Below are 14,827 nucleotides of genomic sequence, written 5' to 3'. Positions count from 1 at the left end.
ATTTGTGGAACAAAAAAATAAGTATGGGGGGGTTTTATATAGTTCTTTTATCCACAGCGCTTTACAATAGTTAGCTAATGGTACAAACATTTGGAAAAATCATTAAGTGGTCTGCGGAGACCCTCAGCGATTTTCAAATGGTCTGCGGGAAAAAAAAATTTGAGAAGCACTGGACAAGAAGGTTTGAAAAGGATCAATGTAATGATACTATATTGGGACTTTGCTACTCTAGCTGGTAATACTGTGTCGGGAAATAGTATAGGAGTAAATGGGAAGGATGATAGCATTACAACCACAAAGTGGTGTACAGGGCTTGGTCTACATTAGTATTTTACAGCAGTATAGCTGTGTCTCTCGGGGTGTGAAAAATCCACACCTCTTGAAAAATGTATCTATACCAACCTAACCCTGGCTGTAGCCAGCACCAGTTCAATGGAAAAAAATCTTCTGTTGAGTGCTAACAGCTCTTGGGGAGGAGGATTTCAAAGCTAGTGCAGCTGTAGTGTTTTAGTGTAGACAAGGCCTAAGTGAGAGTTATATGGCAGAGGCGCAAGCGGGTGGCTGGGGGTAGCAGTGATGGGGGGTGATATCTCTAAAGGCCAGGGACTGGGTGGTGCTGCAGATGTGGGTTCAGGGTGGCATATAGGTATGTACACCCTTACCTGCACCTTCCTATGTATGGAGATGCAGGTGTACCTGAGGGACATGGTAGTCCAAGGGTGGGTTTACAAGGGGGCATTCAGAGGACTGTGTAGCAAAGACGGGGGAGGGAGGGGGGAATTGAGAGCCTACACGGTGCTGTGCAAAGGGGGCTGAATAAAGGGGTATGGGGGACATGGCAGTGTATGAGGGCCACAGTACAATTGTGGCTAGGACTCCAGCTGGGGATACATGTGAATCAGGGGCATGTGTGGGCCCAGAAGGAGCTGTATATGAGGGGAGTGTGGTGAACCTTGGAGTGACTTGAGTCAGGTCTGTAGCCCAGGAGGGACTGGTTAGGAGCCCCCTTGGCCCCTGGGTGTGTATCTAGGGGACTTCAGGGGACCCACCTAGGGCCAGACCTGCACAGTGCGCAAGGCTGAGGAAGGCTGCTATAGGAGGGTAGAGGGGTGTGTGGTGGGGCACTTGGGCAAATGGAGGCCGTAGCCGCAGACCGGCGGCCATTTTGAGAGGACAATACACTCCGCACGGGCACGGCACAGCCCATTGCGCCCGGCCGGGCGGGGGGCGCGCACGCAGGGCTGGGAGATGCCCGTGCGCGCGCACGCTCCTTCTCTCAGCCGTGTTATGTAACGGATCAGCGCGCTCCCGGCGGCCGGACCCAATGGGGCCCGGGCTGGGGGGCGGCGCGGGCGCGCGCACGCAAGGTAAGGCGCGGCCCCGCGGCAGTGCGTGCGCGCTCACCCAAGCCTCCCCCTCTCTCTCTCTTCGCCTCGCTCGGTCTTTCTCCCCCCTTTGTGAAGCGCTCGGAGCGGCCCGGACCCTACTGACTTGCCATGGCCGACGAAAAGCCCAAGGTGAGGGAGAAACCCCCGAACGGGGGTAAGGAGAGGTCAGGCCCGGCCCCGGCCTGGCGGGGGAGCAGCCCTGACTCTGCCGCGCCGGCTCTGCGCGCCATTTTCCTCCCCCCTCCGACCAGGCCTGGCCGTCTTCGTGCTCCGCTTTCCGGCCCCCGCAGGGCCGCCCGCCCCGGCCCCGCTGTCTCCCCTGGTGGAGGACCTGGCTCCGTGCCAGGGGGATCCCTGGGGGGCGAACCGAAGCTGTGCTTCCTCCCCTGCCCCAGGGAGGCAGGCCCAAGCGCGGCTGCGGCCCCCGCCTCCCCGAGGGGCTGGATCCTCCGCCCATGTGGGCCCGGGCCTTGCTCTGCAGGGGGAGACGGGCTGCAGCATCCCGCACCTACCCTGAGCTGAGGCAGTTCCCAGCCCTCCCCCTCTGAGAGGGGGGCAGCTCAGCCCAGCCTTGGCGTTGCCCAGGCCTCCCCTGGGAAGGAGGGACCCTGAAACAGCGCGGCGGTCCCAGCTCTTCTGGGCCTGGGGAGGCTGATCAACACCCCCCCCAACCCCGCCTCGCTCTTTTGTGCCTCCTGCTGCCCAGCGCCCCTTGCCCTGGGCGGGTCTCAGGAGGCTCTGAGCGGCCTGGCAGGGGGGATGAGAGCAGCATGGAGCAGCCTGTGAGTCCCTGCTGCTGCGTTTTCATTTTAAATGGAGTTTGAAGGCGCCAAAAGCCTCTCCCATTTAAAGGACCCATCCTCCCTCTCCTCCAGGGCTCTGACTGTAACTCTCCCTAGGCAGCAGGCTGTGGTTATCTCCCCCCACCCCCCCTTTTGCTGGAGAATCTGTCACACGCAGACCTGGCCCCCTGTTTATACCTTGTTTCTTCTGAAATCTTATGCGAGGCTGGAATTGGGAGGACTTGGCCCAATAGGGTGGCATGGGGTGAAGCTGGAACACAGCCCCCTGTGCTCAGTGTCTTTGGTATTACTTTTTTATTAAACGCAAAGGCCTCAAAGAGCTGTCTGATGCTTAGTTTGAACTGACTCCTGTTGTGTTATTGCATTGGGTAGCTTTTTATCATTGGCATTAGAGAGCGCCCTCCCCCATCCCACCCCCAAATTATTTGGAAATGAGGCATACGTTTTTAATGGTGAGAGTAATTAACCATTGGAACAAATTGCCAGGGGTCATGGTGGAGTCTCCATCATTGACAATTTTTAAATCGAGTTTGGGTTTGTTTTTTTCTAAAAGATAAGCTCTAGGAATTATTTTGGAGAAATTCTATGGCTTGTGGAGGCTGAACTAGATCATAATGGATCCCTCTGGCCTTTGGAATCTATCAATGTATGAAAATAAAAACCCTAAAGTAGTTTTTGCTTTATTTGTGTATAATATGTTTATATTGAAGCAGAAGGTTTAAATTGTTTCTACTTGTTTAAAAAAGAATAGAACTGCCAGTTTCAGGACTTAATCACTTTAAAGGACTCTCATGGAAGTCTAACAAGATGCAAGGTCTGAACTTGTTTCCTTTTGAGAGCTGTGGTACTGACGTTAAATTTAAACTTTCCTGTAATCTGTAAATGGCAGAAATAGCTTTACTGGTTTAGTTGAAATACAGTGAGAGAGAGATTTTATAGGATATTTGAGATTATAATCCTAAATGTAAATTTAGTTTTCTTTAAAAGGATAAAATGTACTGTTGTATATGAACACATGACAACAATATTCTTATTTCTTTAGCTTTGAAGAATTTTTGTAGTTAAACAGCTAGTATGTGTCTGTCTTCCTTTCAAGTTTATCTTCCATCACCGTTGTTTGTACTAATGAATTTCAGTAGACCTAGAAAGAATTTGTTAATTTCAATACTGTTGGGTTTTTGCTTTTCCAAATTAGGAAGAGTTTCACACTAGGAAAATTGAAAGACTAACGTTATTTCATAATTCAAAGTGTGATGCTTGTAGAGTACTTTTGCTCCTCTGTAATGGCCTGTTGCCACATGGTAAAATGTTAACTTATTTCATACTTTTTAAATCATACCTCTCCTTTCTTTCTTTTCTCCTCAACAGGAAGGAGTGAAGACTGAAAACAATGACCACATTAATCTGAAGGTGGCAGGGCAAGATGGGTCTGTGGTGCAGTTTAAGATTAAGAGGCACACGCCACTTAGTAAACTAATGAAAGCTTATTGTGAACGACAGGTGAGGTGCTTGTGTGAACACTAAAGGAAGTAATGTCCATAAGAGGGGTCATCTTCATTAAGGTGGATGAGGACAGTAAATGTCTTATCACAGTATTGCATATTTAACAAAACATATCACGTTGCCGAATATGTATTGCTTCAAGGGTCTGTTGCTAAATAGACTGGAAGAAAGTTTTCAAGAAATAGATAAAGTTAAATTATCTTTTCAGAGTAGCAGCTGTGTTAGTCTGTATTCGCAAAAAGAAAAGGAGTACTAGTGGCACCTTAGAGATGAACCAATTTATCTGAGCATAAGCTTTTGTGAGCTACAGCTCACTTCATCGGATGCATCCAATGAAGTGAGCTGTAGCTCACGAAAGCTTATGCTCAGATAAATTGGTTCGTCTCTAAGGTGCCACTAGTACTCCTTTTCTTTTTGTTAAATTATCTTTATCTCCTTTACAGCCCCCTCCTGTTGGAAGGCAGCTTTAATGTTGCTATCTTCCAAAACATAGAGAGGGTGTGGAAGAAGGAAGTGTGGCTAGGCAGTTGAACAGTAATAATGGTACTTCTATAACAGTTGTTTGTTTGGTCTTGATCTTATCTCAGACTTCTGATTTGTGGCCTTAGTTTTACTGTACTGAGATAGGAAGTGCCAATAGCTGGTCATAGATTTCTTTGAAATGTAAAAGTATATGGGGGTGGGCTGGGAAAGAACAGGTGGACTTTATGATCAGTTTCATTTTCTGGAGTGCAGTGGTTCTCAAACTTTTTTTTTCATGGACCACTTGAAAATTGCTGAGGGTCTCAGCGGACCACTTAATGATCTTTCCAAATGTTGTTTGTACTGTTAGCTAACTATTGTAAAGCGCTTTGGATAAAAGCGCTATGTAAAAAAAACCTTAATAATAATCGTTTTTTGTTCTACAAATAAAAGCGCACAACTCATACTTTAATATCAGTAGTCTTACCTTTCTAATGCGATGAATGTGCCCTCTCCCCCGCTGTGGCAACCCCCGAGCTAGGGCTGGGAAAGAGGAGGCGTCTCTCCCTGGCAGCTGCAGCCCCAGAGCTGGGGAAAGTCGCCTCTTTCTCTGGCTGCCACAGCCCTGCACATCCCAAATTCCCCCCACCCCGTCTTCTCCCCCCACTTCTCCTCCCTCCTGCCTACCTGCTATTCCCCCCAAGGCCACCACCTCACCTTACATGTGCATCTTCTCCAGGGTCCAGGTACCTAATTAGTGGAGCCACGCCTGCATGGCTCTACTAATTGGGTGGGTGGCCCTTCATTCTCTCATGTTCGGCCGCCCAGGCACGCACCTTAGAGGGAACTATCAGTAGACCACATGAATGGAGCTTGTGGACCACTGTTTGAGAACCTCTGCTCTAGTGGATTAGTTGTCTAGTGGATTAAGTAACTCATCTGAGTAAACAAGTAGTCTGTTATCATACAAACAACTGAGTCTTCGTATAAGTTGTAAATAGATATTGGAAGAAAGGAGTTTTCAAACAGTGGTTGCAGAAATAAGAATGACAGCAGAGAAGCTATTTTTTTGATGAGTTGAATACCCAGAGCTTGAAATATCATCTTATTTTAAGAAATTTACTGACACCTATTTTGTTGCTATAGTTGTGGGAAAAGTTGTCTGAGACACTTGGTCCAGAAGTTTCTCATGGATGTGTTTTTTAAAAGTCCCCTTCTCTAAAAGGCTTGTTTTCAACATTAATCTGTACATGCAAGCTTTAACAATATTGGTATAGTTAAAACACCTTTATACCTCTATAACTCTATGTACATTGCATGTTGTGCCAGTATAACTATTTCAGTAAAAATCAGATTCCTGCCCAAAACAGATACATTGATACAAGCACTGTGTAGGCCAGGCCTAAATCTAGCAATTCGGTCTTTCTCCTGCTGAGATGGGATTATTTCAAGGGATTTATACAATAAGATCAAATGAAAGCTATTGTCTCATTTAAGGACATGTTTCAGAGTAACAGCCGTGTTAGTCTGTATTCTCAAAAAGAAAAGGAGTACTTGTGGCACCTTAGAGACTAACCAATTTATTTGAGCATGAGCTTTCGTGAGCTACAGCTCACTTATGCATCCGATGAAGTGAGCTGTAGCTCACGAAAGCTCATGCTCAAATAAATTGGTTAGTCTCTAAGGTGCCACAAGTACTCCTTTTCTTTTTGTCTCATTTAAGTTATTCTGCTTTAGTTGTATGATTTCAATGTATAACATATGATCAAAGGTGCTTATAATGTACTTTTTTCCATGTCCGGGTTTGAGCTAATCTTGGGAGCCTCAGGAAACCTAGGTATTATGCAGGAGGAGTTCAGCAGACTTGCTTAATGGTGAGAGTGGATTTGGTTTGAGTGACAACTGCACTTGACAGAATCAGAGACCATTTTGAATGGTGCATCCTTTCACTTAGGAATACTACTGCACTATAAGCACCCTGTTCCAGTATTCAGAGTAGCAGCTGTGTTAGTCTGTATCCGCAAAAAGAAAAGGAGTACTTGTGGCACCTTAGAGACTAACATTTATTTGAGCATAAGCTTTCGTGAGCTACAGCATCCGATGAAGTGAGCTGTAGCTCACGAAAGCTTATGGTCAAATAAATTTGTTAGTCTCTAAGGTGCCACAAGTACTCCTTTTCTGTCCCAGTATGTAAGGGAAGGAGTGCCGTCCATACACCTTCCTTACCCCACTAGGTGTTATGAGGATAAATTAGTGAATGGTTGAGTTGAATCTTTTTTTCTAGCCCTGCTAATGGCTCATTGTTATCTTAGGTAAGTTATCTGACCTCAGTTTTCCCCATTGTAAAATATGGATATCACCACCTTCATGGTGTGTTGTGAGATATATCAAACTGCTGTAAAGTGTGTTGAGAATTCTGGATGAAAGGTGATATTAATTATGTGTGGAAAGTATCATTCATATCCACATTAGTCAGTATAAAATGCTTGTTGAGTTCATATTTCTTTAATTAAAATTCATGCAAGAAACTCTGGCTTTCCCATAGAAAAATAATCCATCAGAATCCTAGAAATGTAGGGCTGGAAGGAACCTTAAGAGGTCTTCTAGCCCATCCCTCGCTCTGAGGCAGGATGAGTACTAGGATTTAGGCAATTTTTGCAATGAGCAGAAACCAGATTTTGAATAAAGTAACGTACAAAATCCTGTTAAAATAGGAAATGAGGTAAGCAACTATTTTAAAGGGTTCACAAGTCAAGGGCAATGACTTTCAAACTTGAAGGCCTAAAGACAAATATCCATTTAAATATTTAAGCATCTAAACAGGTGGGCAGATTTTTCATAGGTGCTTTCATAGATCCCACAACTTCCATCTGAAGTCATTGAGGACTGTGAATGCTTTGCACTTCTAAAAATCAGAACTTATGTGCCTAGCTGTAGACTCCCAAGCTTGAAAATTTTGGCTAAGAAACATAAAGTTGAAGCAAAAAACTTCATGCATATTGAGAAGACACAAAAACTAGTCAATGCAGAGGACTAGATACCTTTAAAGAGTAGAAGTAATGTAGTGTATATAATGGTCTTCAGATATAGGTTCAGAAGATCAAGGCTATTGAGGATCATTTGTTTCTGGGAAGAATGTATTACTGGAAATTGTTCCAATATATTGAAATGCAGAAAAATCCATCTCTTTGTGAGATTGGAGTTCTCAAATGTATATTTTTCTGTTAAGTCTCACTTGGGACCCGTACAAAATTGCCAGGAACCACTACAAAATAACTTAACTTTTTCAGAATGCAACATATAAGATCCACAACATCAGAGAAAGTAGTATGTTCTTTTTCTCTTGAGTGGAGCCTCCAGTTTCCATCTCTTGTTAGTCCTTCCCTTCAAATACACTATTTTAGTAACTAGACTTAGTTTCCTGAAGAGGCTGGCAACATCAGTTGCTTCATCCCAAGGGCTGAGTAAGATGCCTATATGCAGCACTCTGTCCTTTGACACTGGAGCTTGAACCAAATTCGGCAAATGCAGCAGAGGGTTCTGGAGCCACTTTTCTGTTTGGTCAGCCACAGGCTTATATCTTAAACTCAGATGAGCTTATGGATGAACAATACCAGAATCTGAAAACTTATTTCAGTCCTTCAAGGTGAGATGTTACCCTAGTGGGGAGATTCCTTCATTGTGAACTATAAATTGGTAAGATGTTGCTAATCTGAATATTCTTGCTAAAACATTTTTCCTGGCAACACAATCCCCCATAACAAGTAATTAATCAAACAGATTTCTTTTTCCTCTCCTATATCTGTTCCGTGGCTAACTGAGGACTTAACTCATCAGGGTTGTCAGTCCAGCACTTTCCACCACATTAACCTCACTTGAAAAACAAATAATCTTGCTGAATGCTCAGGACTCCTACAGGAAAACTAGACAGTATATATTAGGTGGAGGACAGAACTGGGAGGCTGAGACAACAGAGCTCTGCCATTGACTGTATCCTTTCCTAACTCACTTGGGCTGTCTGCTCTACATAGACATAATGGACACTGACAGAAGGAGTTTTAGGCTATTGTAGGAACACCACTTCCCTAAACAGTGTTAGCTATACCAACAGAAGCCCTCTTCTCTTGTCATAGTTGCATCTTCGCAAGGGGTTTTGTCAGCAAAGCTATGTTGCTCAGAGATGTTTGTTTTCACACCCTGACTGACATAGTCATGCTGCTATAAGTTTTAAATGAAGACCAACCCTTAATCTTTCCCTATGTGTAGAATGAGGATAGGCCAGCTGAAGAAGGGTGCTGTGAAGTTTAGTTTGTAATGCTCTTCGAAAACAAAGTGCAGAGTTGTGATTACTATTTAGCTAGTTTGTTTTCAGTCTGTCAGCCCACGTGAGAATGAGAAACAGTACTTTGGGGGATGGAAAGGGTCGCCAAATGATTTTAGTGAGAGTGATAATAGAAATTTCTTAATTAAAATTATCTTATCTGGGTAGTCTCCCTCTGAAGGTATATGACTCCCTTAAAACCTAACTTCATTTGCTCTCTGAAATGGTTCATTCTACTGGTTTCTCATCTTGTGTGTGTTCTAAATAGTCAAGGTTCTGTAATTTCATCTCATGAGTCTCTTAAATTCAATAAGGAGGTTAGACTTGATATCAGCATTAGATGCTGGAAGTTTAAATTAATTCCAAAAGTAACCATTCAGGATTAATCAGCTACTTCTTGAGTCACTTCAGACTAACAGATTGATGTGGGCTTTCCATGAGAAGAAGGAAAGGGTTCATAGAATATTGCTGCTTTTAAAGAAAGTGAAATTGAGCTGTGCTGAACATTTGAGCAGGGATATTATTCCCCTTGTGACACTTATCACCCAAAGTGCTACTTCTAACTTTCCTCCAACTGAATTATTTAAAATTCTTGTAAAAAAAAAAAAAATTTTTTTTCAGTGGCTTCTGGCCTTCAGGACTTGATTTGGGATTTCTAGTACACTTTATTTAATGCCCAGTTAGTAGGGACAATGATGCATCTTTCAGAAACTAAACACATTGCAATTTGTTATTCAAAACAGGTCATAATCAAAACATAGCTCCAGTTACAAGTCAGAGTGAAGACTGAACAGTTTTTTAACATGTCACTTATTTCTCTTTGCGCCAGGGTTTGTCAATGAGGCAAATCAGATTCCGGTTCGATGGGCAGCCAATCAATGAAACAGATACACCTGCACAGGTAAAAATTATACTTAAAGTTTGCTACAGAAATTAATAGTTGTGTATAACACTACTGCTAAAGAGAAACAGCCATGTAACTCTTGATGCTTAAGTAACAGAACTTGACCATTGGTATAACTTCAGACTTTTACAGTAACTAGTTCTGAACTGTTGGGAATAGAATCACACTGTATTCTGCATCTAGAATATTAATTTTATACCACCACAGTGCCAGATAAGTTGATTTACAGCTTCTACTGATTCTAAGCCCTGTAAGGATATTACTTTATGGGTTCAATGATTGTGGTGGGTTAATAGTCCTGGCAGGTAAGTATTGGTGTTCTCCTTCAAATAATAATTTGTGTTCGTTAGCATATTGACAGGCCTGGCAGGTGATGGTTCTGTATTGTGGAACTGTACGCTGTAATGTGAAAATTATTGTCCAGTATCTCTAGTTTGTTAGTATCTCAGTAATATGAAGTTACCAAATGTTGTGCAGTTGGGCTGGTTGAAGTATGTAAGTTAAAGACAAAAATCAATCCAGTAATGTAGGATGCTGGTTCACTGTGGCAGTAATGGGTGGGGATGCCCAAGAATGTCTTTCTGGAGTGTTCTCTATAGTTGCATACAAGCAGTTGCCCCTGAATTGCATGCTGTTTGAAGTTCACGCTTTCAGCATGCCGTTTCATGATAAATAAGGGACTTCACAGTTTTGCCAATGTTGTCATAGGGTGGTTGTCTCCAGACTTTTGCCACTCTAGCTATTTAAATTTAAACTTTTGATTGAACCTGAAATGCTGAGAATTAAAATCATATGCAATTTGTACTCCTCTCTATGCATGCTATGTTAAAGCTAAATCAGTTTATTGAAAACAGCAAACACTGTGGACTTTCGATAGATGCAGAATCTGGCCCTTAGAATTACACTAGAAGTGCTGCAGCGGCTCCGATGTACTGTAGACCTGATCTTAGACTTGATGCCGCGCGCCTTTTTTTGCGGTGTAAACATACCTGTAAGGGCCCCAGAGTGCCAGTTGCGAGACTTGCATTATAGAAAAGACTGCTATAGTAATATGGCCTGCAGTTTAGTACTCTGGTACTTTATTTACTTTACCATATAACATGTCTAGAAACAGTCTCTATCCTCAAATTCTTCGTACTTAGTAACTGGTATCCCATTTTCTTTTTTTGTTACTTACTGGATGTAGGGACTTTGGCCATAATAATTTGCTTTTAGTACTGTAGCTTAAGCCACTTAGATGCTGTGCGTTTGAACAACCACGAAGTGGGACGGAGGTGGTGTTCTAAGGGAAATGGGAGGGATGAAGTGGTCTGATGGAGCAGGCAAGAAGATTAAAACATAGTAATGTCTGTGAGGCCTTTAGAGAGGAGTAGATCACTATACTCATGTATCTTACTTTATTTTAAATAGTTATCCACCATTCTTTATATCACTCTTTAAATGTAATGTTCCTATGAAGCAGGGTGAATGCAATACGTTGGGAGTTTGTTCTGATTTTAAGTTGTGGTTAGAGGTAGATGTGAAACTAAGAACATTTCAAATATGTCTAATATTTAATCAGCTGAGCTGAAAACAATTCTTTCTTTCTGATGCAGTTGGAAATGGAGGATGAAGATACAATTGATGTGTTCCAGCAGCAGACAGGAGGAGTCTACTAAAAAGAGAACCTGCTACTTTCCTCTCCAGAACTGTGCTCCCACAGATGACACATTCACAATTAGAAAAATGAGACTTGGTTCAGCCACATCCTGACTACTGCAGTATAGTTTTTTCTCTTCTCTCTTTTTCCCTCTTCCTTCTATTGTACATAAAGTAACTGGTGTATGTGCACAGACACAATGCATATTTTTTTTAACTAAATGGCCAATGGTATGTTTTGATCAACATGGAACGGAGATGGGGTGGGAAAAAAAACTGGTTCTGTGAAAATACCCCTTTTCTCCATCGTGGCATGCTCCTTCAACTTTTATCTTTATATTCCAGTAAGTTATTTTGCTCTCACTGTTGACAAACAAAAATATTGCATACTTTGTTTGATTGGATAATTTCAATGTTTTTCTTTTATCATTGTAAAACCAAGGACGATTTTATAACTTTTTTGTACGTAGCTGTTACATGTAGAGCAATCTCTGTCTAAGTAGGGGTAAATTACTCCAAAAAACATTGATCCTAGATAGTTTTCCCTTCAAGTAAAGCATCTTGTTGTTTAAATAAACTTCTTGTTTAAAATAATCAGTTTTTCTTTATTTTTCTGCATAGTGATAATACTTAGCACTTGTAGCTCTTTATATCTCCACAACGATTTACAAACTTTAATCCTCAAACGCCTATACCTGTATGGGTATGTCTACGCTGCAGCTGGGAGCAAGCCTCTCAGCCCAGGTAGACACTTGCACTAGTGGGGCTTGAGCTAGTACCCTGAAAATACCAGCTTGGATGTTGCAGCCCCGGCAGAGGCTCAGGCTAGCCACCAGAACTCAAACTAAGGGGTCATCTTGAGATGCAACATCCACACTGCTATTTTGAAGCACCCAACTTGAGCTCTGCTAGTGCAAGTCTGTCTGCCCACGCTGGGAGGTTGGCTACCAGCTGTAGTGCAGACATACCCTATGTGGTAAGCAAATAAGTATAGTCCCCATTTTACAGATGGGGAAACTGAGGTAGGAAGAGTGTTCAGTTTACATTAATGTGGATTAGGGGAGATATGTTTGGAATATCAAGGTGAGAATCCATGAAGTATAGAAGATAGATCAGAAACTTGATCTCTGTCCATGGGTGCATTCATTTATTGTAAAGAAGGTTCCAAACCCTGCTTCAACATTATGCTGTGTTACAGGGTGAAAGAGAAAGAGTCCAAGCCCCATTTAAGCACTGAGTCATATATCAAAGAAGAGTACAAAATATGAGGGCTACAGTGGAGTGGAGCTGTAATCCAAGACTTCAATGAAAGACCATGAAGATCTCTTATTACTTTCTCCCTTCACTGTCTGTATAGAATGTTCCTGTTTGGCTTTAGGTCTGTTCTACTTCACCAGGAGTCTCCTAAGGCTTTTGGCTAGTCATAGTCCTTTATGCATAAAGGAAGTAGGAAGTAAAGCCCTGTCCTTTATGACCAGCTTTTGCAAGAAGACAAATAGCCCCAAGAGTTGATCATTGTGTGAGTGATCCCTCTGCCTGCTGCCCAAGCAAATGAAATAATTTCACTCACAATGATTCCATGTATGGTAGAATGATATGGCCTCTATGCTTTAGAAAAGTTAGATGATTGAATGGTGTTTTCTCAGATCACCTGGTAACACATTGTTACCCACCTTCAGAGGACTCATAAACATCTGTGAAGAATAAACTACTGAACGAGCCTGTGCTTTGTGGTAATTTTTCAAATAACTATTGGGAGTATTAGTTTCTGGTTGTAGGCCACTTCAGTTAATTTTAAGGAATCCCCAGTCCTAGTAAGCAGAGTCTTTCCTTCCTCAGCATGCACTTGTTCTGGACTGCACTTCTGATCTACATTGTCCTGCAGAGATGAAATTGCTCTTTGCTGCAGATATTTCTATATTTGGAGCCACAGGCAAAATGATTCCTTTTAAAAAATAGTTCAATGACTCTGTTTAGTCTTTGTTTCCTCCTTCAGATTCCTATGTGGGATTCTGAGAGAGCTTCAAAAGCTCTGCCATTCAACCTGGCCAGGAAAGACTTGTCTAGCCCAACATTTCTGAAAACCCACCCCGAGTCTCTACAATTTCTTTCATCTGGATGGTATCATGCCAAGACTTAGTTCTTTGGAAAAAGCTCTCTGTTCATCCGGAAGAGATCTGTTTGAACTTGCTTAAGCTTCTAAAATAGAGGATGAGGTCTTCTTACATTTCATTTATTGATCTCTCCTGCCAACAGGTAGGCTGAAAACTTCCAGTTGCATTTTGATTTATGTTCCTTCTTCCCTCAGGGGTTAGGAGTTAAAAAAATAAACAAAACAAAACAAAAACAAAAAAAACAGGCAGGGAGCACCCATATGTTTTCAAAAGTGGTATGGTATCCCTTAAACCTCATACAGAAGTTCAATGGTGCTGCATTTGTCATTAACCTGCCCATTGAATTCCTGTCAATATCAAGGGGAGTAGTCAAGGAAACTAGACCTTTAAAATGGGTTTATATCCAATTTACAAATGTTTCACTGTGTAAAAGAGGGAGGAAAAATATAATTCTCTGTAGCAATGAGTCAGGTGCTGTAGCTTTAAGAATATCCCTCTACATCTTATGTTAAGTCCTTGCAGAAGGATTTCAACATGTTACTAAAACAAAAGCCACAATCGGTTAACTTCAATTTCTTTGTGTCTAGTACCTCATTCTCCAGTTGATGTTGCCTGAAAGTGTCTGCTCAAACAGCTGTCTTCAGTAGTACTGGAAGATGACTGTTTGAGTACAAACTCCTATTGTCTTAAAAACATTTGATAACTAAAACTATTGTCCACAAATCCTTCAGAGATTTTTTTTCCCCTCAACTAGTCTTGCAAACTGATGAATAGAAGGCGCTTATTCATTCCAACATATAAAATGTAGCAGGGATAGCATATCAAATCCTTTTTACGTCCACAAACTTGTCCTTAGGATATTTGTCCTGGTATGCTCTTGCAGTTTGTATCCTTTTGACTTAAGTGATACTTCCTTTGTAGACTGCCAAACAGCTTGGAGGTTTTGCTGTTGAGTCCTGCTTCCCACAGTCTGAATGTGCTGCCTGTGTGAGGAAAATAACCTATTGCTGATGATGGGTGTCAGGAACAGGTTCATCTGGACATGGCTTTTCTACCAGTGTGGATCAGAACAAATGTTCAGCATTGTTTCAAAAAACTGGTTAAAACTGGGTCAGGGATGAAAATGGTTTGGTTGCTAGGTCCAGACCCCATCCAAATGGTTTTCCTGTTTACACTAGCAGCCAAACTGTTTTCAACCCCATTTGAAGAAAGGCAGAGGAGAATTGGTCAACAGATGCTTTTCCTAGTGCAGACAGCAGTCTTTTGTATATATGATACATTTGGGATCTTCAAGGGACTGGGCATTTTGAGATTTCACTCAAACATCTAAATAACACTTATTTTAAAGTGATTGTCATGTAGTTTAGCCCCCAAATTTGTTTCCTTAATGAGGATATGAAGTCAATAGACCCATAAAGGATAGAAATGTTGCAGGCAATGCATATTAGCTACATACAATAGGGACCACATGACCTCCTTCAATACAAAAATCTTAATGCAACAGACTCCGCATTAGATCCTCAGTAAGATACAGTTTAATTTTACTGGCTCTTCATAAATCACGGCTATCCCACCAAACAATATGCAATGTCAATTTTTGGACACCCTAAGACTTATTTCCCCATAACTGTTGTCTTAATAAAAATGTGTAATCTAGGAGTTAAAATAGGGCACTAGCAGGAGTCCTGGGTTCT

General features: G+C 42.1%; 1 protein-coding gene across 1 annotated transcript; it reads left to right on the top strand.

Annotated features, from left to right (window-relative positions):
• The first annotated feature begins 1,376 nt into the window (after positions 1-1,376).
• Positions 1,377-11,613, top strand: SUMO2 (small ubiquitin like modifier 2). Its single transcript, XM_073311309.1, has 4 exons — positions 1,377-1,517; positions 3,560-3,691; positions 9,307-9,378; positions 10,977-11,613. Exons 1-4 carry the CDS (start codon positions 1,497-1,499, stop codon positions 11,037-11,039), a joined length of 288 nt encoding a protein of 95 aa, XP_073167410.1. The 5' UTR covers positions 1,377-1,496; the 3' UTR covers positions 11,040-11,613.
• The last annotated feature ends 3,214 nt before the right edge of the window (positions 11,614-14,827 follow it).

This window comes from Lepidochelys kempii, chromosome 14 (assembly GCF_965140285.1).
Source record: "Lepidochelys kempii isolate rLepKem1 chromosome 14, rLepKem1.hap1, whole genome shotgun sequence".
Lineage (NCBI taxonomy): Eukaryota > Metazoa > Chordata > Testudines > Cheloniidae > Lepidochelys > Lepidochelys kempii.
Note: the sequence above shows the minus strand (reverse complement) of the source record. Positions and strands in the feature narration are given on the sequence as shown.

Coding starts and splice junctions, on each gene's coding strand:
- SUMO2 (XM_073311309.1), top strand. CDS start 1,497: ATGGCCGACGAAAAGCCCAAG. Junction 1,518..3,559: donor TGGCCGACGAAAAGCCCAAG/GTGAGGGAGAAA, acceptor TCTCCTCAACAG/GAAGGAGTGAAGACTGAAAA. Junction 9,379..10,976: donor AAACAGATACACCTGCACAG/GTAAAAATTATA, acceptor TTTCTGATGCAG/TTGGAAATGGAGGATGAAGA.